General features: G+C 37.8%; 1 protein-coding gene across 4 annotated transcripts in view; it reads right to left on the bottom strand.

Moving 5' to 3' along the window:
* Positions 1 to 21,752, bottom strand: part of RTTN (rotatin) — a 159,165-nt gene that overhangs the window by 14,952 nt on the left and 122,461 nt on the right. For 2 of the 4 annotated variants that reach the window (XM_046025692.1, XM_046025691.1), the window contains exons 39-43: positions 21,614 to 21,751; positions 18,876 to 19,093; positions 10,809 to 10,914; positions 9,596 to 9,693; positions 2,831 to 2,908 (exon numbers count right to left, since the gene is read on the bottom strand). In XM_046025692.1, coding sequence (XP_045881648.1) covers positions 2,831 to 2,908; positions 9,596 to 9,693; positions 10,809 to 10,914; positions 18,876 to 19,093; positions 21,614 to 21,751 — 638 coding nt within the window. Of the gene's footprint in view, positions 1 to 2,830; positions 2,909 to 9,595; positions 9,694 to 10,808; positions 10,980 to 18,875; positions 19,094 to 21,214; positions 21,460 to 21,613; position 21,752 lie in introns of those variants that run through there. The other 2 variants (XR_006821086.1, XM_046025693.1) reach the window with 2 other exon arrangements.

Consider the following 21,752-nt stretch of genomic DNA (forward strand, 5'->3'; position numbering starts at 1 on the left):
CACATGTCGATACTTATATAAATACACACACCCTATCTAATTTTATGCAGCATCGACGGCAGAAGAGAGTGGGAAGTTATTCCCAGTGTTCAACCCTCTCCATAAGCTTTGAAATCATACCCAATGTTATCCCCAAAGTTATTCACTGCACCCCCCCCCACGCCCATGAGCTTGGAACAGAGGCCCATGGTTGTAGAGAAAACAGAAACAATTAGGTGTAAGCTCTGTCTCTACTCTGTCATTTGGTTCACCTAGTTTATCTGTGTTTCCGTCCACTCGTCCTTCTTGCCCGGAAGTGAGGACTAGGTGTTCCTCTTTTGTTGGAGGTCAGAAGGTCCATCTGTGTTCTGAAACACAGCCTCCCCACTTCCTCAGGGATCTTTATCCATCAGTGAGTTCTTCTCTTACTGCCTCTTTAATGATGAGTCCCCAGTTTGCTCTTTTCTGCTTATAGTCAAACAGTTTACATATTAGGAGAAGCAAACATACTGACTAACTACTTGTAGTGCTATGTCCTAAATTATTAAAGCTGCTTTTCATGACCAAGCTTCCAGAAAGGCTACTCTTCTTGCCATCACTTTCCATCTTTTATTGAATCTTCAGCTTACTTCCATTTATCTTCTGTCCTGATGGTGCCAGCAAGACCACCCTCCTCAGCGCTGGGACATCTATTAAAGTCTGTTTCTTCTTCATTCCCGTGCAGCCTCTCTACCCTGGAACATCTCTACACTGTCCCCAGCACTCCTTTCCCAGTTGTTTTCTGCCTTCTCTTAAATATAGTTCCCACAGATATTTCCATATGTAATCTCTTGGGAAATTTCAACAGTTTACACTGATAAATCCTAACACCCCCAAGCTATATCACCACTCAGAGTCCCAGAGCCTTGTCATCTACGATTACCAGCCGTTTTCCCCCTGGATGTCCCAAAGACACTTTACACTACTTGTGTAAACCCAAACATTACACTCTCTCACGTCTACACTCTGCTCTGTTATGTGCACTTACATTAAGGCAGAGCCTGGAAATCATTCTACATTTCTCTTTTCTCCTCAGTATCTCCCCACCCTCCTTCCCTTCTCCACCTGCCCCAGCCCGGGTCTCATCATCTCCTGCCTACTCCAGTCTCCTACCTCTAACCTTGCCCACTGTTCATTTACCTCACAGCCACCATGATCTTCCCAGTATGGAAAATCTTTAACGTCCCTTGTGAACAGATACTGGAGCAAGGTAGGCATGGGTGACTTGCTGAATTACCGCAAGAGTGCCTAACAGTTAGCACCGGGAACATCTTATACTCCACAGGTAAGTTGGAACAGGAAAAGAAATTAAGAATCTTTGCCCCATAGGACTATATTTATACTCGAGTAATTTAAATACTCTTCTTTGAATTTATTCCTTATTCAACAACTCAGAAATGGAGAGATGCTTAGGCTTATTGCGAGATGACACTTTCAGAGATGGCTAACGTGATATAAATGTGAATACTGTATTAATAAGTAGTACCCAGCCTGCATCTCAGAAATCTGCATAAGCAGGTCCTACCTGGAAAGTGTTCCAGGGTATTCCCAATGTAAAGTGTCATGGATTAATGTCAAGTGCATTCAGTCACAAGCATACTATGCAGCATAAAGGATCACAAATTTAGTAAATGAGACCTCCATTTTGAGTAAAAAGTTAATACCTTGGGAATTTCAATGAAATGTATAAACACTTAATTCCTGTCAAATTGTTTTGAAAAGTTAATTGCTAGTAACATGTCTTGAACAAATTAACAGAGCCTAAGGAATATATTCAAGATGTTCATTTTCCAGCTATGTTTTTTCCAGTTTCATCCCAAGTAAAAGCAAAAAAAGGTAAGAACTTCCTTAAAAAGAAAGCGCCTATAATTTATCTTTCTTGTACTCATTTTCCGCAGTATTTCTGTGTGAAAGCTAGTGCTTCAAAGTGTTGTATCACTATGACAAAGCAAATCAAAGAGTTCAGGACACTACATCCTGTGTAACAGTTACTAACACAGTATTTTAAATGACACCATCAACAGGGCGCCAGGGTGACTGGCTCAGTCAGTTGAGCAACCAGGTCTTGGCTTTGGCCCAGGTATGATCTCAGGGTCCTGGGACTGAACCCCGAGTGGGGCTCCCTGCTCAACGGGAAGTCTGCTTGAGATTCTGTCCCTCTGCCTCTCCCCCGCCCCCACACATGCTCAAAAGCATACTCTGTCTGGAATTAATAAATCTTTTAAAAAATTAAGAATAAATAAATAAACACCATCATCAATACTCAAGACACAGCAAAACACCTCAATGGTTCCCAGGCAGAGGGGCTGAGTCAAGCGGCACAGGGAGCCGGCAGAGGTGGAGGTAGAAAGCCTCCCAGAGTGAACAGGGCCATGCCCAGTGACCGCAGCAAGCATTTTCTACCCAAACAGGAGACACACTCCTCTTCTTTCCTTATGGATACACAACCGCCACTCATTTTCTGGACTGCTACCTGACACCTGCCTTTGAAAGAACATAACCAAGCACTCCATCTTAATAAAATACAACTGAAATGCAAAACCACAGAAAAAGAAGTTCAAGTTTCCTTTAGCTGTGAGAAGTGTAAGAAATGAAGTTAAAATCTGACATAAACAAGAAATGCCATCAATGTTGAAGAATAACAAGGTGTAACCATTTCTATGAATTAACACTGACTTTAAGGACCAATTGACTGTACATCTAAAACAATCTGAAGAGTTCTTCATGTTCCCCCTATATTATCTCATATAAAAATTATAAACTGTTTAATGCCAGCATTACTATCAAAATTTTGAAACATCATTCTACTTACTTTACATTCTTCATTTTGATAAAGACAGTTTCTTAGAAGCTGCATAGCAATGCTTAACTCTTTAATAAAACCGTTCTCCTGTTTAAACAAAAAGTAGTTTAAAAATGTGAACACAATGGCATATTCCAATTTTTACATACAGTAATTCCTTCTCCTTTGGGTCACATCACAATGTGGTATGCTCTCATTGCACCTGACCACCATAACTTTGAGGGGACTGACAAGCTAATGATCTCTGAAAGATGACCATATCTCAAGAAGCGCATCCGCCATGAAAAAGCTATTTCTGTTCTATCAAGCATGGAGGAACTGAGATATATAATAGGCTCCATGTTTCATCTCAATAAAGTGAAGCAGGTACTGACTGGTTTTCAATCATATCAGGTATTGGCTGACATTCTGAATGATGAAGTAAAGAACCTTTGCCTACAGAAGAAAAAGGAAAAGAGGCAAGAAAAGAAACTGACAAATATGTAACCCCCTGCATCAATAAAATTATTAAATGAGGCTTTTTCTTGGTTTCTTATCATATGCAACAGAAAGTAGTTATTACACAGGTCGCTGCTATAATGGCCTTAGCTATATATGAATATATGTATACTTATAAATTTATAAATACATATGCATTCATATTCTCAAAAAGAGGCATATCCCGTTTTTTTGTATATATATAGGTTTTCCTTTCTTTAAAATTTTGAGAAGTAGTTTCTTCTAAGAGACCAAAATACTCCCAAAATTAAGTGGGTGGCTCTGTTCTATTCACCAATCTAATACATATATTTTCCTTTTTCTTTTAAAAAAAAATTTTTTTTTAACTTCTTTTTACCCCCGTTTTTCCCCCACACAATTTGGGGTCTCTTCTGATTTGGTTAACACACATTTTTCTGGGGTCTTTGCCACCCTTTTAGTATTTTATTCTCTCCTTCATATATTCTTATCTGGATAAAATGACAAGGCGGAAAAACTCACTACAAAAAATGGAACAAGAGGCAGTACTGAAGACTAGGGACCTAACCAATATGGACATTGGTAATATGTCAGATCTAGAGCTCAGAATGATGATTCTGAAGGTGCTAGCTGGGCTCAAAAAAGGCATGGAAGGTATCAGAGAAACACTGTCTGGAAGAAATAAAATCCCTTTCTGGAGAAATAAAAGAACTAAAATCTAACCAAGCTGCAATCAAAGAGGCTATTAATGAGGTGTAATAAAAAATGGAGGCTCTTACTTCTAGGATAAATGAGGCAGAAGAGAGAATTAGTGATGTAGAAGACCAAATGACAGAGAATAAAGAAGCTGAGCAAAAGAGAGACAAACAACTACTGGACCACGAGGGGAGAATTCGAAAGATAAATGATACCATAAGATGAAACAACATTAGAATAATTGGGATCCCAGAAGAAGAAGAAAGACAGAGAGAGGAGCAGAAGGTATACTGGAGCGAATTATTGTAGAGAATTTTCCTAATATGGCAAAGGGAACAAGCATCAAAATCCAGAAGGCACAGAGAACCCCACTTAAAATCAGTAAGAATAGGTCCACACCCCGTCATCTAATAGTAAAGCTTACAAGTCTTAGTGACAAAGAGAAAATCCTGAAAGCAGCCCAGGAAAGAAGTCTGTAACATAAAATGGTAAAGATATTAGATTGGCAGGAGACTTTTCCACAGAGACCTGGCAGGCCAGAAAGAACTGGCATGATATACTCAGAGCACTAAATGAGAAAAATATGCAGCCAAGGATACTACATCCAGCTAGGCTATCATTGAAAATAGAAGGAGAGATAAAAAGCTTTCAGGACAAACAAAAACTGAAAGAATTTGCAAACACCAAACCAGCTCTACAGGAAATATTGAAAGGGGTCCTCTAAGCAAAGAGAGAGCCTAGGAGTAGTACACCAGAAAGAAACAGAGACAATGTACAGTAACAGTCACCTTATAGGCAATACAATGGCACTAAATTAATATCTCTCAATAGTTACCCTGAATGTAAATGGGCTAAATGCCCCAATCAAAAGACACAGGATATCAGAATGGATAAAAAAAAAACCAAAACCCATCAATATGCTGTCTACAAGAAACTCATTTTGGACCCAAAATTTAAAGATTTAAAGTGAGGGGGTGTAAAACAATTTACCATGCTAATGGACATCAACAAAAAGCTAGGGTGGCAATCCTTATATCAGATAAATTAGATTTTAAGCCAAAGACTATAGTAAGAGATGAGGAAGGACACTATATCATACTTAAAGGGTCTGTCCAACAAGAAGATCTAACAATGTTAAATATTTATGCCCCAAACATGGGAGGAGCTAACTATAAAAGCCAATTAATAACAAAATCAAAGAAACACACCGACAATAATACAATAATAGTAGGGGACTTTAATACTCTTCTCCCTGAAATGGACAGATCATCCAAGCAAAAGATAAACAAGGAAATAAAGGCCTTAAATGACACATTGGACTAGATGGACATCACAGATATATTCAGAACGTTCCATCCCAAAGCAACAGAATACACATTTTTCTCTAGGGCACATGGAACATTCTCTAGAACAGATCACATCCTGGATCACAAATCAAGTCTCAACTGGTACCAAAAGATTGGGATCATTTCCTGCATATTTTCAGACTACAATGCTCTGAAGCTAGAACTCAATCACAAGGGGAAATTTGGAAAGAACCCAAACACATGAAGGCTAAAAAGCATCCTATTAAAGAATAAATGGGTCAACCAAGCAATTAAAGAAGAACTGGAAAAATTCATGGAAACAAATGATAATGAAAACACAACGGTTCAAAATCTGTGGGACACAGCAAAGGCAGTCCTGAGAGGAAAGTATATAGCCATACAAGCCTTTCTCAAGAAACAAGAAAGGTCTCAAGTACACAACCTAACACTACACCTAAAGGAGCTGGAGAAAGAACAACAAAGAAAGCCTAAACCCAGCAAGAGAAGAGAAATCATAAAGATCAGAGCAGAAATCAATGAAACAGAAACCAAAAATACAATAGAACAAATCAATGAAACTGGCAGCTGGTTCTTTGAAAGAATAAGATTGATACACTCCTGACCAGATTTATCAAAAAGAAAAGGATTCAAATAAATAAAAATCATGAATGAAAGAGGAGAGATCACAACCAATACCAAAGAAATACAAACAATTATAAGAACATATTATGAGCAACTATATGCCAGCAAATTTGATAATGTGGAAGAAATGGATGCATTCCTAGAGACATATAAACTACCAAAACGGAATCAGGAAGAAATAGAAAACCTGAACAGACCCATGACCAGTAAGGAGATTGAAGCCAGTCATCAAAAATCTCCCAACAATAAGAGCCAGGGCCAGACTGCTTCCCAGAGGAATTCTACCAAACATTTAAAGAAGAAGTAATTCCTCTTCTCCTGAAACTATTCCAAAAAATCGAAATGGAATGATAACTTCCAAACTCATTTTATGAGTGAGTTTGATCACTTTATGAGTTACCTTGATCCCAAAACCAGATAAAGACCCCATCAAAAAAGAGAATTACAGACCAATATTCTTGATGAACACGGATGCGAAAATTCTCACCAAAATACTAGCCAATAGGATCCAATAGTACATTAAAAGGATTATTCACCATGACCAAGTGGGATTTATTCCAGGGCTGCAAGATTGGTTCAACATCCACAAATCAATGTGATACAATACATTAATGAAAGAAAGAATAAGAACCATATGATACTCTCAAAAGATGCTGCAAAGGCATTTGACAAAGTACAGCATCCTTTCTTAATCAAAACTCTTCAAAGTGAAGGGATAGAGGGTACATACCTCAATATCATCAAAGCCATCTATGAAAAACCCACCGCAAATATCATTCTCAATGGAGAAAAACTGAAAGCTTTTCCATTAAGGTCAGGAACACGGCAGGGATGTCCATTATCACCACTGCTATTCAACATAGTACTAGAAGTCCGAGCCTCAGCAATCAGACAACAAAAAGAAATTAAAGGCATCCAAATCAGCAAAGAAGTCAAACTATCACTCTTCACAGATGATATGATACTATATGTGGAAAACCCAAAAGACTCCACTCCAAAACTGCTAGAACTTGTATAGGAATTCAGCAAAGTGTCAGGATATAAAATCAATGCACAGAAATCAGTTGCATTTCTGTACAGCAACAACAAGACAGAAGAAAGAGATATTAAGGAGTCAATCCCATTTACAACTGCACCCAAAACTATAAGATACCTAGGAATAAACCTAACCAAAGAGGCTAAGAATCTGTATGCAGAAAACTATAAAGTACTCATGGAAGAAATTGAGGAAGACACAAAGAAATGGAAAAATGTTCCATGCTCCTGGACTGGAAGAACAAATATTGTGAAAATGTCTATGCTACCTAAAGCAATCTACACATTTAATGCAAACCCTATCAAAATCCCATCAATTTTTTTCAAAAAAAAATGGAACAAATAATCCTAAAATTTATATGGAGCCAGAAAAGACCTCAAATAGTGAGAGGAATGTTGAAAAAGAAAGCTAAAGTTGGGGTGTCGCAATTCCGACTTCAAGCTCTATTACAAAGCTGTCATCATCAAGACAGCATGGTACTGGCACAAAAACAGACACATAGATCAATGGAACAGAATAGAGAGCCCAGAAATAGACCCTCAACTTTATGGTCAACTAATCTTCAACAAAGCAGGAAAGAATGGCCAATGGAAAAAGTCTCTTCAACAAATGGTGCTGGGAAAATTGGACAGCCACATGCAGAGGAATGAAACTGGACCATTTCCTTATACCACACATGAAAATAGACTCAAAATGGATGAAGGACCTCAATGTGAGACAGGAATCCATCAAAATCCTTAAGGAGAACACAGGCAGCAACTTCTTCGACCTCAGCCACAGCAACTTCTTCCTAGGAACATCGCCAAAGGCAACGGAAGCAAGGGCAAAAATGAACTATTGGGACTTCATCAAGATGAAAAGCTTTTGCACAGCAAAGGAAACAGTTAACAAAACCAAAACATAACTGACAGAATTAGAGAAGATATTTGCAAATGTCATATCAGATAAAGGACTAGTATCCAAAATCTAGAAAGAACTTATCAAACTCAACACCCAAAGAACAAATAATCCAATCAAGAAACGGGCAGAGGACATAAACAGACATTTCTGCAAAGAAGACATCCAGATGGCCAACAGACACATGAAAAAGTGCTCCACATCACTCGGCATCAGGGAAATACAAATCAAAACCACGATGAGATACCACCTCACGCCAGTCAGAATGGCTAAAATTAACAAGTCAGGAAATGACAGATGCTGGCAAGGATGTGGAGAAAGGGGAACCCTCCTACACTGTTGGTGGGAATGCAAGCTGGTGCAACCACTCTGGAAAATAGTATAGAGGTTCCTCAGAAAGTTGAAAATAGAGCTACCCTACGACCCAACAATTGCACTACTGGGTATTTACCCTAAAGATACAAATGTAGTGATCCAAAGGGGCGCATGCACCTGAATGTTTATAGCAGCAATGTCCACAATAGCCAAACTATGGAAAGAATCTAGATGTCCATCAACAGATGAATGGATAAAGAAGATTTTATATATCAATATCATATATATACACATATATGATATTCCATCATATATAGAGATATGTGTGTGTATATATATGATGGAATACTATACAGCCATGAAAAGAAATGAAATCTTGCCATTTATGACGACGTGGATGGAACCAGAGGGTATTACGCTGAACGAAAAAAGTCAATCAGAGAAAGGCAATTATCATATGATCTCCCTGATATCAGGAAGCTGAGAGGCAACGTGGGGGGTTTCTGGGGTAGGAAAAGAATAAATGAAACAAGATGGGATCGGGAGGGAGACAAACTGTAAGAGACTCTTAATCTCACAAAACAAACTGAAGGTTCCAGGAGGAGGGGGCTAGGGAGAGCGTGGGTGGGTTTGGACACTGGGGAAGGTATGTGCTATGGTGAGTGCTGTGAAGTGTGTAAACCTGGCAATTCACAAACCTATACTCCTGATAATACATTACATGTTAATTAAAAATTATTTTAAAAATGTAAAAATAATTATTATCATCACTATTATATAAAAACTGTGTTATCCTGAGCTTACATGAGCAAGCATTTTGAACATGAGTCCAGTAAACTCAATGCTAGAAAGAGACATTCAAAAGTCATGGCAGGAATAAAGAGATTAGGAATACCAGCTCTCCAACCACCCAGATACAGAGCAACTACCGGCTTTCTCAGTTCCTAGTTTTATGACTATGTTGGCCTTAGTGTTCATGAGAGAATAAATACGACCTGCTTAGAGAACAGTGCCTGCTATGTAGAAAAACTCAGTAAGTTATATTTCATTCCTAGTGAATCCAAGCTTGCTTTGAGAAAAATGCCTCCTTTTGTAATATAAATAATTTATCTGGTAAAATATCATACACACTTCAAAATGCTCATAACAAAAACAAGTAATATATAAATCTCATTTTAAGCTCTTTACGTGAAAATTAAGTGTCTTTCTCTCTCTCCCTCTCTCTCTCTCACACACACAGACACACACAATCCCAAGCCCAAAGTTGCTAATATAGAAATCCCTTTAATTTATCTAACTATACTTCTCTTCTAAATCAGATACCCATTTGTACCAAATGCTGATGTCATTTATAAGTACAGGAAACTGGAGAGATGGTCTCTACGTCATTCCTTCATCCATCCAGATGTTTGGAATCAGAGTTACCTGTTTCTTTAGGGCTGCCTTCCCAGGCCGGAGAGAATCTAGGTTCAGTTGTGCATTAATGTGTTTCATCTGCTCCATGCAGCTATCTATTAGATCAGCTGAAAGATAAAATCCGAAAGAATCAAAAGGACATTCCATTCCCAAATAAGTTGAAATTACATATAACAAAGTCTCCAAAAAATAATGCTTTATATTTCTGAGCAACTTCATTTTGATATTTTCAGGGAGAAATTAACAAATCAGAGAAAAAGAAAGAGAACTAAAACGTTTAATAATTTCAATGTTTTCAATTTAGTATGATACTTCCAAAACCTACTTTATGGTTTGAGGCATGCATAATTCATTTTAATAGCAAATCACAACAGAAATTACTAGGCTTGATGTTGTCGTTATTCTCTTTAACTCTAAGACCTATGTTCCCTGATTACAGAGGAAAACTCACAATCCTCTAGAAGGGAAATATCTATGAAAATGCAGGGTCATCTAACACTGTTGTTACTGCTATCAAAACGATGTGGGTTTTTTTTTTCAAGTATGCAATATATGCCTGTGGTTACTAATATTTAATTATTATGAAACTAAGTGATGTGTTTCTTCTTAAAGTTTCCCCACTAGGGACACCTGGGTGGCTCAGTCAGTTAAGTGTCTGACTCCTGATTTTGGTTCAGGTCATGATCTCAGGGTCATGGGATCAGCTGCGCATCAGGTTCCATGCTCAGCGTGGAGTCTGCTTGTCCCTCTCCCTCAGCCCCACACCTCACTCATAATCTCTCTCTCAAATAATTAAAATCTTAAAAAAGAAAGCTTCCCTAATGTGCTTATATATATATATATATATATATACACATGTGTATATATATATATATGTATATAATATATAACATATATGTATATATATTCACATATGTATATAATATATAACATATATTATATGTATATAACATCTATTATATGTATATATAATATAACATCTATTATATGTATATATATTCCCTAATGTATTATATATATAATCATTACTCAAAAAATAATCTACATGTACAATCTTTGTTTTAAAAGTAATACGTGTTTACCGTGTTTCTGCATGAGAAAAACTTTTTAGTCACTGAGATTTTTAAGTTCTTTACATTCTGAATCCAAAGAAAATTAAAAGAAACAAGCAGCAAAATTATAAGTTGACAATATGCCATACCAGTTGAGTCATGTGGCTCACCTTTCAAAGCACGTTTCTGAGCTCTTCTACTGACAGCCAAAAGTGACATCAGTGCATTTGCAGCAACTCTTTTCAGGACATCCTTGGAGGATTTCCCTTCATAGCACTGCAAAGAATGTATACCAAATGCCTTGAAGAAAAACTTAATCTGGAGCAAAACTTAATCTGGAGCTGTGAATAAAAGATGTGGTCTATTTAAAAGGTATTTCCAGGTTTCAACTACTCCATGAAATTCACTGGAACTTGATAAATCATTAAGATTTGAGACTGAGAATGCTCTGTGTGAATGGGACTATAGAAGAAACTTACAATGTGGAAAAGAGCAACAGTCATTTTCAAAGGCTCATCATGTAAAGGAAGAAGTGTGCACTTAACTCAAATTCACCAGGGAATGTACGTACATATATGTAACTTATTAAAAAGGGCCCTCACTAAACGGCTGAATAGGAAAACTGCCATCAAATTCCTCCTATCTTCTTCTTGAGACTCGTCCCTCCCTCAATTTCCACCCTATAAACCCTATAAACCCCTATACCTCAGGGGATGTTGTTCTTTCCAGCCTGCATTTCTACCGTCACATTTATCTGTCATAGTACATGTTTTTTAAAAAAAATTATTTCTTAATTTTGTTGACTTACATAAATTTTTTAAAAATCACTTGTATTTTGGGGCACCTGGGTGGCTCAGTGGGTTAAGCCTCTGCCTTCAGCTCAGGTCATGGTCTCAGGGTCCTGGGATCGAGCCCCGCATCAGGCTCTCTGCTCAGCGGGGAGCCTGCTTCCTCCTCTCTCTCTGTCTGCCTCTCTGCCTACCTGTGATCTCTCTCTCTGTCAAATTAATAAATAAAATCTTTAAAAAAAAATTTTAAAAAAATCACTTGTATTTTGAAAACACTAATATTTTGGTATGTTTCTTTTATATATTTGATATTTATAAGTAAAAAATTTTTTCATGATCAAAAATTTAAATATATACAAGACTGAAGGGAACAAAATAACATACTCTCTCTTTTTAAAAAATTTTGGGCTAAACTATTTCAAGTAAATACTAGATATCATATAATGTCACATTCCAGTATATATGACCATAAAGCCATTATCATGCCTAACATATTTAATAATTTATTGTTATGAACCTAATATCCAGTCCAAATTCAGATTTTTCTCTTGTCTCAAAAATGTCTCCTTATGGTGGTTTAGTGGAATCAGCACCCAATAAAGCCCTCACAGCCTATCAACAGACCTCCTAAATCTAGAGCACCTGCCATTTTCACACTTCCCAAACCACCCACCAGGGTTTTTCATTTCGTTCCGTTCATATTGTTAGTTGCTGAATAAACCAGATCAGCCATCCTAAGGAATGCCCCACATCCTGGGTTTGACTGCTTCCTTGTGATGATTTGAACTTGTCTTCTCTGCTCTGTATTTCTCATTTACCAGGTGCTGTAGTTCTAAAGTCTTGAGTGTATTCAGGTGAAACCTTTTGTGATAAGATTCTCATGTGGAAGTACACATAAAGTTTAACTACAATTCCAAAGGGTCCATAAATTCCAGTGTAAGAAGTGGAAGTTCCTCATATGATTTATAAATATTAGCTGTAACTCATATTTGCAATTTTTCCTTTTACCAGTCATTTTCAATGATCCAGTGTTATACTATCATATTAAAATCAAGCTCAAAATGATACAATTTTACATAAAATATAGTATAGCATACACAGATGCAACTTCACTCTTCCTGATTAGCCTATACCCAGCAATGGGAGGAGGAGGAGCCTGTGGGGGTGGGGGGCTGTGGAGGGGCCTTCCAGCCCCACCATCGGGGAAGTGTGATTCCATCCTGAATACCTCACTTAGGCTGCTGCCTCTAACCAGGCTGTTCCGTATCTAGCCAATGAGTTTGATATTAAATGCCCAGACCCAGGGATGCTTGATAAAGATCATGCTAATGTGACCTGAAGAAGGTGGGGAAAAGGCAGAAAACTTTAGGATAATGAATATGTGTGTAGTATCATCATTATAGCTAATTATGAGCATCCTAATTTGCCTATAAACTTAATCTTCACCACTAATAAGAAAACTGCTCTCCTGTACACACCCTTACTGAACCTGAATGCATTAATGTTTTGAGGAAAACCAAAATGATCTCACTGAAATCTATTACTAATCTACGCTCTGCAGCAACGAGGGAGAAAACAGCGGTAAGAATTCTAGGGAAACAGTTATGCACATCAATGTGTCCTTTATTCCCTCATGAAATCTCACCGAAACGACAGAAACGGGATTAAACACCAGACAGACAGAGAGGAGCGCGCACTCACTCACTCAGTCACACAAGTCTGGAAACCAGGAAGCAGACAGACGAATAGCAAATGCAGCGGAAGGCTGGAGAAGGCGGAATACCACCCCCTCCATACAATGAATTGCCAGCGGCTAAGGGAACTTAGCACCAGGTTCCCCTGGAAGTGAAAACGAAAGAGGATTACTTGGAAAATCTCTGAGAACCAGTTTGAGGACCAGATTTTGCCCATGACCCACCAATCTCCAAACAGACAAGCCACTCTTCCCACCTTTTCAAGAAACTGGGGATTTAGTCCCTGGAGAGGGTGAACTAAAAGTGCTGTAAACGGGCAAAGACAAGGCATACTTGCAGGTGAGGGTATTACACTGAAAACAGGATTAAGTGAAATGTGCAAACTGATTTCTGAAACCCCTGTTCTCTTCCTCCTACTTTGTGGCAAAACACTTGGCAGTTGGGTTTTCACCTCCAGGCAGGAGACGGGAAGATTCTTCCCTGGGGAATGCATCAAGCTCAAAAAGGCAGGCCACAAAGGGCGTCGGCCAAATGCCCTCACACAGCACAGCCTGCAGCTGACAGGCTCCACTCTCCTGCCCAGGGCTTCCAGTCTACTTCCAACCTCCCAGTTTCAAACACCGCAGACCACCAAGACGACCACATACGTGAGAAGAGCCCCTAACCAGAACACAGAAACCAAAATAGTCAAAAAGGAAGAAAAGAGAAATTACATAAGAAAACTTACTAAGAGTTGCAAACATACAGAACACACAGTCAGTTAAGTGAAACAGGAGTTCAGATGGAAAGAACCCCACAAGGGGCACCTGTGTGTCGTCAGTGGAGCTTGTGACTCTTGGCTTTGGCTCAGGTCATGATCTCAAGGTCATGAGAGGGAGCCCCGTGTCGGGCTCCACACTCAGCGCAGGGAATGTTTGAGATTCTCTCTCGCTCTCCCTCTGCCCCCCGCCACGCCTGCACTCTGTCTAAAGTAAACAAATAAATCTTCAAAAGAAAAAAAGAAGAAGAAGAAGAAGAACCCTCAAGAGAGGTCAGAATAATGAATTAAATAGACTCCACCTAGAAACTTCATCTGGAAAATGTAGAATGCTGGAGACAGAAAATAATTCTTAAAACTCCCAGGGGAGAGAAACCAGAAATCATAATGGCTTCAGATTTTTCCACAGTACTATGAGAAGTTAACAGGAAGAGACAAGGCCTTCTCAATTCTGAAGTGAATGACTTCTAATCTAGAATCCTCACTAGACTAAACTATAAATTTAATATAAGGGTAGAAAAAGACTCTGTCTAGATCTCAAAAGAGCCTCTTACGCACCTTTACTCTGCAAGGTCCCAGACAACAGACTCTACCCACAGGAAGGTGGGAAGCAGGAAAGGAGAACCTGGGAGACATGAGCTCACCGGAAACAGCAGAGAGGTAGAGGAATTCCTCAGGACGAAGGTGAATGGAGATCCCAGGATCACACTGGGCACCATGCAGGGTCAGAAGGAACTAGGAGTGATTTCTTCCAGAACATGAAGCTGACATCAGTTCCTACATGTCTGAATAGACTGAGAGGACATTCAATTGCTGGGAAAGAGCATGGAGCTTATCAGTGATAACAGAAAACTTAGCAAATTTAAAAATAAAATACAATAATTATGTCTAAGGAAAATGGAAGCTGTGAAGTTCAACTGTGTGCAGCACTTTCACAGACTGACCACCACAAGCTGCCTCCTCTCTAGCCACCATGAAGACGTAGGATAGCAGGGAAAGGAGAGGGGAGCCCACTGTGGCCAGGTAGGTGGTTGGAGCCTGGAAAGGAAATTCAAGTCTCATGTTCCAAAGCAGGAAGTCAACAGAAAATGTTTAAAATGGAATAACCAAAATAGAATAATACAAGCATGTTAGAGACTTGGAAGGGAAACATGAAACAATCAACTAAAAGAGGCAGGAGTAGTTGCCTCGAAATGAAGGACAAAGACAGAAGTCTTCTCCTTTGGATGCAAAACTTATAAACCTGTTTGGCATTCTAAAATGTATCACAAACTGATATGAAAGCCAAAAACTAAAAACAAAGAAATAAGCAGGATTAACTTCTAGTAAATCCACATACTTTTCAACATAGACTGAAGGTCAGAGTAGAGGATTTCATTTCTGCCATTTTCCATGCAGCACTTCCTGCAGACTGAAAAGTCGTTCTGAGCATCTGTGCAGAGCCAGAGTACGTGGCTCAAACCGCCGGAAGCCCGGGAGGCAAGAAGGCGGAGGCTAAGACTCCATGTCCGGTAGTTGAAGTGACAGACAACCAGCTACTGGGTGACGCAGACACACACAAGAGGAGAAATAAATCAAGAGGACACAGAGCAAGAAACAGCATGTCTTTTCGACAACCAAAGGAAGAAAGAAAATCAGGACTCAATGTACTTTATTTAAATTTTATGTTCTGTTTAGATCTAATTCCTTCTATACATGAAGTGATCTAGGTATTCTAGGTCGAGACTCTACTTTCTTTCCAAAAGGCACCGATATAAAGAACGGGGATTTTAATTACGGTGAACACTCACTGACACAGCAGTATCTCAAATAGATAAGCCTTTTCTCTCCAACAGATTAACTCTTGAAGTCACCATTCACTAAACACTTGTGCAAAATCTACCTTCTAAAATGTGAAATTAGAGTTTGTTCTTTCCTTTCATTATTATCCTTAGATATCAGAGCAAATATAAGGAGCAAAATTAATTCAACATCTCAATTATGAGCAAAATCTATTAAAATCTATCAAAATCTATTATGTATATTATATGTCTTTGCAAATGAATCACATTATCTCACTAGGGAAGGCAAAATCTCTATTAAGTCAAATATGTTCAATATGTATGGTCAACAGATAATACGGTCTCTATGCCCAAAAAATATACCTCATAGGACATATATGTCAGAAGACAGAATAGTTTCTAAGAGAATATTCAAATCCTCAAATCTCCTCAAAATGGAATTATGAAAAAATAAACTTGCACATAATTTAAGACATAGATACCAAATGCAAACTTTCAATATGTATCCCCCATGGGAGAGTACAGTTAAGCAGCCATTGAAAAGATTCTTTGCCAAGACCTTTTAATTGAAGTTACAGCATAACAATCTGTTACGAGGACGGAGCTCTAGAGCCAGCTTATACAAACTTAATACAAGCCTCTCAGTTCGCATTTGCATTTTAAGAACTGAATTACAAGAGGTTAATTGATATGCTTAGGGTCACACATCCAATATTTTTGAGTAAGGTAATAAACCTCTGAAGGTGGTCAATTTTAGTATACTATTTCTTCTGACCATTTAAAGACTGTAGTTTCTTTTATATAAAACCTGGCACAACACACAGTCTACATGCATGTGTAATAAGAAACATATGTAATTTATTATTATGTGTTGCTGGTTTATGTATCTGAATAACATTTTAAATCACATATCTTTATATAGGGCAAAGCAAAGAAAACATAATAGCATTTGTAGTTTAATAAAGCTCATTAATAAATGTCCCATCTCATGTGAGGCATACATTTTCTCATAAATACGTCACAGGGACACTTCCTTTACTTTCTTTGTCTTAAACTTGCCCTTCTAACAAATGTCATGTATTTATATTCTACTGTTTATATGAACAAGAAGAGTGTGATTTATTAGAAAAAACAGTTTATATAATTGGTTAAAGTATCCATATCCACACAGAATGCTTTACATCTTTTATAATTTGGAGGAAATGGAGAGGAAAATTGGCTAGTCATTAGGAAAATCATTGAGATACCCTGTGGCTCTAGGATACCTAATTTTCTTTGGCCAAGAAGGTAACAGCGAAATATTATAAATGATAACCTTTATAATGAATAATATTACAAGATATTAAGAAAAAATAAGAAGCAAGAAAAATTTTTTTAATTCCTGTGGCAAAGAATTTTTCCTGTGTACATTTATTTTAATCTGGTGCATCAACCAACAGGGACCCATATTTATCATAAGCATAATCATGATTCCTTGAAACAGCACGACCAGTAAGTGAGAGAAAACAGCTAGGAAATAAAACAACTTTGGTTTGGCCTGGCTGGAGGTCTTTAAATTTCACCTGGTCCAGGAGGACTGGCTGTAGAACCCATGGTCACGGCTATGGTCAAGGTTTCCAAAGCTACTGGGCATTCCTGGCCTGGGCAGGGGAGAAGGGTAGGTGCATCTCCCTCACTGCGGGCAAGAAAAGGAGGCACGACTCCAGAAATCATTTACACTCCCTGGAGGGAAAAGAATGTCAGTAAGAGCGAAGGCCCCTTTGCTAGGGAAAAGAGCTCTACTGAAGCCAAAGTCAGGAGATTCCTAATGCTTTTGAGTTGGTGGAAGACCACTGCAAAGATGTGAATTTGAGTTTCCTCTATAATACTCTTTAAAGTGCAAAATCAGACTCAGTGAATCAAATAAAGCCTATTGTTCTGATGGGGAATGAGATAACTGGGATAAGCTAAGAAGAGCTGAGTGGAGGGAGGGAGGCTACGGCCTCCCAAGAGTAAGTGATTTTGAGCGATGCTGTGAGGATCTTTTCCCGCTGGAGTTCCAGCTTCTGAAGTTGCTACCGGAGACAGGAGAAAATGTCAGAGGAAACTTCATCAGTCTCCTTATCTGTGCTCTGAAAGTAACTGTGTGCCAGGCAAAGGTGAGGAAGACAGAAGTCCCCTAAGAGCGCAGAGCCCCACCTTCGGTGGGTGGGTTCCTGCTGGACCAGGAGCCGTCCTTGCCTCTTGCAGCCTTGTCTGCTTCCCAACATAATGGGAGCCGCTGCACACAACACACAAGTGGTCATGCCAGCAAGACCTGTACAGCCGTAACTCCCAGAGGCAGAAAAGGGGCAAAAATCCCCAAATTCAAAGCAGCAAAGAGACAGCAACATATCAGCAAACTGGAGTAACCTGCCTTTATGAAACGTGACTGACTGACAGGGGAATGAATGGAAGCAAATCCGTCAAGGCACAAGTCTACTTCTTTTCCACCTCCCAGCGAGAAGATAAAAATCATAAAACCGTATGATTATTAAAAAGGGAGATTCTTAATATAGAAAAATCTAGCAATTTCCCATTTGTAAAAACGACTACACAACTTAGGAAACACTTGAAGGTTTTTTTGGTTATTCTATTTATAAAATCATACTTCATGATTTTAGAATGTTTTTCAATGAACAAAATTCTTGGTTCATATTTTAGGACTGCAAAAAGTAAGTTTATAAGATAAGTTCATAAGGCAACGTGGTTTAGAAAGGTGGCATTTTCCCATAAATGTACCAATGAAGTCCGCCCACTTCTATAGACAAACCACCTTAAATATATGTAATTTACTTACATAAATCAAATGTTGTTTAGACGAATATATGTTTAGAGATGTAGAAATACCTTTAAAATGGCAAGACATTATGAATTATAGCTGCATTCCTGAAATATAACCATTTTGGTCCTACAATGGCACACTGTATTTTGGGAAATGGCTGGATTTAGATTTCTAATATTTCATTTTGAAATTTTACATCATAGTCATTAAAGAAACCAGTCAACATCAGAGAACCAGGACCGGAGAGGAAATGGTTAATTTAACTTTATATGCTTTTGTTTCATTTAAATGTCATAATGAACATTAATTACTTTTTAACTCGAATGAGTGAAAAAAAATTTTACAAGGCCAAGACTGAAAGTGGATTTATTTAAATATTAAACAAAGTTTTTGAAAGGTCAAAACATCACATACCTGAAGAATTACTTCACTAAGTCGTTCTAGAGATTTCTGATTTTCCTGAGTTTTATCAAGAAGTGAAGCCACTGATGGACCCTGGCATACGTTTGCTTTATCCTTATCTCGGAGATGCCTTTTTGCTTCCTCCGTCAAGAGAACAGAAAGGAACTGCATGCTGGCCGTAGATAACGTAGGGCACATGGTAGACAAACCCACACATGTGCACAACATATCTGAGGGAGAGAATACTTTCTATGTAATGTTTGAAACGTCTTCAATATTAAAGAAGTGAATCAGATCGATTTGAGTAATCAAGTTTATAGCCTTTTTATTTCTAATGAAGTAAACCCATCAATATTTATAAGTATCATGAGAATAACTCTAGTGCTTAAAAGTAATTTAAATAGTCAATATGAAGACAACAAAATCAAGGAGCTGATTTAATTCTCATTTCATTCTTTTTATATGGGTTCTTTTTGTTATGAAAGTGTGTGTGTGTGTGTGTGTGTGTGTGTGTGTACACAAATCCACATACACACAATATTTGCTAAGACCGAAAGTAAGAGGATTATATATAGATGAGTACTGATCCCTCTGGGGTCTTTTGGAATCCACAAAGTCTCCGGAGTTTTTAACTTTGTAATTTTTATTTCAGCGCTTACCTAAATACAATTGCATGGGACTGTACTCTGAATTATCTAGATCACCACTATATAACTGTGTTTCTGTTGTCAAACAAGTTGATGCCAAACAGTACTTACAAGACTTAGTGTGCAGTGCGGCTTGGTGCAGAACCAATGTTTCGTGGTAGTTCAGAATACAGAACAAGAGTGGTTATGCACAAATTTGCAAACATAACACAGATTAGAAAGAATAGGCAAGCCAACTCAAAAGAATCTACACTGAATCAGTCATTATTAATTTCCTATTATGATCACTGATTTCATCAAAGAAGCATCTGATATGTTACCTCAATTTTATTAATTTCAGTAACACTGGTTTATAATTTTGTTATGTTTTACTTTTATATCATTTGGAATTTATACTTGTATAAGAGTTATAACCATAAGAATTTCTACCTAGATTTAGGCTAAAAGAAATTCTTATTTTCTTAACTAATACAAGGAAAATAATTTAATGAGAGTGGCGTTTCATGAGAATTATGTTCATTTAAATGATGTCTAAATATGACTTAGGTCTGAGAGAAGACTCTTATAGATAACACAAGTTACAAAGTGGCCATAAGGTGCTTTAAGTTTGGATAACATATGGGATGGAAACTAAAAACGAACAAAGACAACTCCATGACAAGGAACAGCAACAATCATTAGTTATATTTTCATAAGCATTACTTTATCAGAGCTAGCTTTTTATGTAGTAACTTATTTCTGATTAACACCATATTACATAAACTGTGTATGCACGTTTTGTAGAAAGATTCTGAATTTACTATGTCCTTATTTTATCACTAGGGGAAGTGTCAGGTAAACAGGCTGAAGGCAGGGGCCAGCAAACTTTTTCTGTAAAGGGTCAGAGAGGAAGTGAGTATTTTACACTTTACAGTCACAGGCATTTATCACAGCTTTTCAACTCTACCACTGTAGCAGGAAAGCAGCCTCAGGCAACAAGTAAATGAGAAGGGGTAGCCAGCCGCCTGCCGCCTGCCCGACACACTCTCACCTACCAAAACAAGCAGCAGGCCACATCTGCCCTCTCGGCTTAGGTGTCCCACATGAGCCAACCTTGCTTTATATTGGCAGTGACTCGGGTGGTAAACTAAATTTCCCCACCATGGATAAGAAAACCTCAATTACACAATCTCTTTCAGTTTTTAACAGAACAATGATTTCTAAATGGACACTATTCCTCTTAGGTAAACTCAGAATTCCTATCTTCAGAGAACAAACAATTTTGCTTCTTACGAAACTTATATTTCCCCATAAAACTTCTTTCAACACTACCACTCTGGTTAAAAATGTATCATCCATCTAAGTCTATAGAATGATCAAATGATAAAGGAAAATGTGAAAAAAATAAGTTGACTGAATTAGTGGCAACTTGGAAGCTTAAAGAACTCAATTCTGAATACTTTTAAACTAGCCATTTTTAAAAAGTAACATAAATGCTATTTATATGTATTTATGCTTTAAAAAGTCTTCCTGCTGTGCTAAAATTTAAAAGAGACTCTAAGAAAAATTAGCAGTTATTTTAAAAAATCATTTATCCTAGTTCATTATATGGAAAACATCTTGTAAAAATAATTAACTAAAAAAAAAAAATAAAAATAATTAACTATACTACACACTTAGCATTTCTGTACTGTAAGAAAATCCTTGTCTTGACACAAGACACTATTTTTATTAAAGTTCCCATGTTATCACACATACAGAATTTTAGGTGTAGGCTTACCCACGTACAGTGCATGTCAGGAAGGAGACTGGTTTCTATGCCAACACGTGAAAATCTTTCTCATTGTTTTATAATCATATCATATCAATGTCTCTTCATTATACCACAGGATTTTCTTAACTTGTTTTTATAGTTTTTTGAACTGGGTTTCAATTTTTCAAAAATGCATTTTTGAGGTTCCTCAAGAGCACTGCAAACATCTCAAAGTAAATACCTGGTTTCTCTTTCAAATGCCACGGCATAAGTATTTGATTTTAAGAAAAAATATGTAAAAATTGTAAATACTGATTATCTTAATTTTCACTAGCAGAAAGACCCGCAGCCTAGTGAGAGTATCTGCTTACCGGTCACCGCCGTCCAGTGCTTGGCCAGAGCCACCGTGATAGACGGGAGGGAGGCAAGAGCAGCTTTCCTCAGGAGTGTAGCCAGAAGGTTAAATAACTGTGTCCATGTGTGATAAAAAGCCGATATCAACTCTACATC

The sequence above is a fragment of the Meles meles genome, chromosome 12 (assembly GCF_922984935.1).
Source record: "Meles meles chromosome 12, mMelMel3.1 paternal haplotype, whole genome shotgun sequence".
Classification (NCBI taxonomy): Eukaryota; Metazoa; Chordata; class Mammalia; order Carnivora; family Mustelidae; genus Meles; species Meles meles.